This window comes from Clarias gariepinus, chromosome 1 (genome assembly GCF_024256425.1).
Source record: "Clarias gariepinus isolate MV-2021 ecotype Netherlands chromosome 1, CGAR_prim_01v2, whole genome shotgun sequence".
Taxonomy (NCBI): Eukaryota; Metazoa; Chordata; class Actinopteri; order Siluriformes; family Clariidae; genus Clarias; species Clarias gariepinus.
The window spans coordinates 39,759,134-39,761,628 of NC_071100.1; the positions used below are offsets into that span (position 1 = coordinate 39,759,134).

The following is a 2,495-nucleotide window of genomic DNA, read 5'->3' on the forward strand; positions in this document are numbered from 1 at the left end:
TTCTGGATTGTATGGATTTTTAATAACATGTTATGAAAAGGATGCATAACGAACAATATGGACATTTAATTTGGATCTATGCATACAAATGTTCAAGATAACCTTAGACAGTTTTACAAGTAAAATAATAATAGTAGTATTCTAAAATTGTTTTAAGTAACAGTAACAGGGTTGATGTTGAATTCGAACAGCCACAAATACAATATGATAAAAATTAGTAAAATAGAGTAGTCATAATTGTAGTTGTTGTCAATCTTTAAAGAGGTGGTCAATACCATATACTCGGACGATAGCAGTTACACTTTAACTTTTTATTTATTTAGTCAGTGTACATATCTGCCTTTCACTGAAAAGTGGTTTTAGGACAAATTGTCTCTTATACTTTGATACATTGATGTTGCAAATTACATATAATTTAGTTTTTCAACAGTGTACTCTGAACTCAGATTTCCTGTTTAGGCATACAATATTAATTTTCACTTCTACTAGAACAAGTAAATATACCTTTCGTTCCAAAAATTAAGTTAGTTTACAATGACATTTTTTAGTTCATTATCTCTAATTATTATATATAACTACGTGCATTTCTATATAGTAAGAACTTGTATGTGTAGAAAGAGTTGTGCAGCATTAAATACATCCAAGACATCCAACCTGCTTTGTATTGTCATTCGGCATTTTGTGCGCCACCGGGCCTGATCCTCCAGTGTGATAAACGGGACACATTTTTCGAATTTCCTGGTGCTTTCCCTAAAAAAATGAAGCAATACATTTTAAATTGTTTAAAATAACTTTATTACCAAGTACAGATCATGTGTTTGGTTTGTGGTGATTATTTCTAGGTCTGCTGCAGTATACTTACATGAAGTACTTCTCTCAATATGGCACAGTGAACCAGTTCTGTATCACTTGTCGTTTTACAGACAAGACAGTCAATCCAGGGCTAAATTAATGAATAAATAAGTAAAATTAAAAGAAAGTTTTGTTTAGCAAAGTTTTTAAATGCTATAAGATATCAATGATCGCAGTGTTTCTATGGTTAATAGGCTTTTTGATATTAAATAAAAACTGCTTTGTCAATTTCAAAAGGCTAAAGGCATTAATCCAAAAGGTTAAACACTTCATGAGGTTAAGAATTAGGCAATAAAGATCATACACACCGTTTTTTCTTTTTGAGTATCACATTCATGTCGATGCTTATATGCGTTCTTATCAGTCTTCATGCATGTTGTGACTTTCAGAAGGACATTAACATTCAGGCTGCTCTGCATAGTCTGTAAAAAAAAAAAAAAATACTGAGTTGCCACATTAGTGCACATGGCTTTAAATGTTGATTTGAAGGCGAGGTGGTAAACATGAAATAGTCAGTTATGTGATACTTACAGGTTTTACCATTATTTACCATTATTATTTATTACATTGTTTTATTTTCTGATTTGTGATTGTTGCTTTATGCCTCAAACCCCACGCCAATGTAAATACTGCAGTAAAGACCATTTTGTACTCGACAATCGCTACACAATTTTCTCTCTCTTTAGCTGCATGTCAAACAGCTCTGCCTGTTTATGAGCAAATGCCAGTTCAGGATAAATGGATACCTTTATTTTAAAAGATAGCAAATCTACTAACAGTGACTAGATTTTGCTGTAATAATTACACGCATAAAACAACTTGATAAAATTATATAATTGTTTAAACTTGCTTGTTGGAATGTTTTAGATTATATGTTGCAGATGCAATCAGTGGTACAATGTCAATTTCAAGGATTCTACCAATACCCATACTCTATTTAGAGTGTTATTTACACAAGTAAAGCAACTCCTCAAAATACTGACAGAACTTACCATTGGAGCTTTTAAGAATGAATGAAAATCAACATGATGATCCCTTCCAAATCTACGGTTCCCTTCTTCCAGCGCTTTGTCAATGTGTTTTTGTAATGTAATAGACAGGTGTCTGTAGTCAGTGGGTGTCTGAGCAGAAACCAGCAGAGTCAGAGCTGCCAGCAGCAACAACTTTAGTGCAACATCCATGATGTGCAGGAACACTGAGCTGTGTGTCGCAGGTTGTGTTTAATCAACTACTGCCCTTTAGGACACACACACACACACACACACACACACACACACACACACACACACACACACACACACACACAACACCCAAAACACCCATATGCCTGTATAGCATATCTGCTTATTCTCACAAGACAACACTATGTTTAGATGTTGCATGCAGAGTGAGAACTTATGATTATGCATTGAAATAGTGAAACGTGTATACAGTAACTTGTAAATAAACTATTTGAATAATTTACAGGATTTGAATAATTTACGTCCATGATAATAATGATAATTTCACTTTTAATATTCCGGTGTGTAAAAATTTGAAACACATCCAAAACATCCAAAGATGTACGATTTTCCAGTGTAATTAACCAAGTCTGCGAGCGGCAACAACTTTAGTGCACCATCTATGATGTGTAGGACGACTAA

The 2,495-nt window shown here is 33.6% G+C and overlaps 1 protein-coding gene across 1 annotated transcript; it reads right to left on the reverse strand.

Moving 5' to 3' along the window:
* LOC128530186 (cystatin-like protein) lies at positions 1–2,065 on the reverse strand. The gene is made up of 4 exons (XM_053503957.1): positions 1,845–2,065; positions 1,161–1,274; positions 863–943; positions 1–750 (listed from the first exon to the last, which is right to left on the reverse strand). Exons 1-4 carry the CDS (start codon positions 2,031–2,033, stop codon positions 631–633), a joined length of 504 nt encoding a protein of 167 aa, XP_053359932.1. The 5' UTR covers positions 2,034–2,065; the 3' UTR covers positions 1–630.
* Positions 2,066–2,495: the final 430 nt, after the last annotated feature.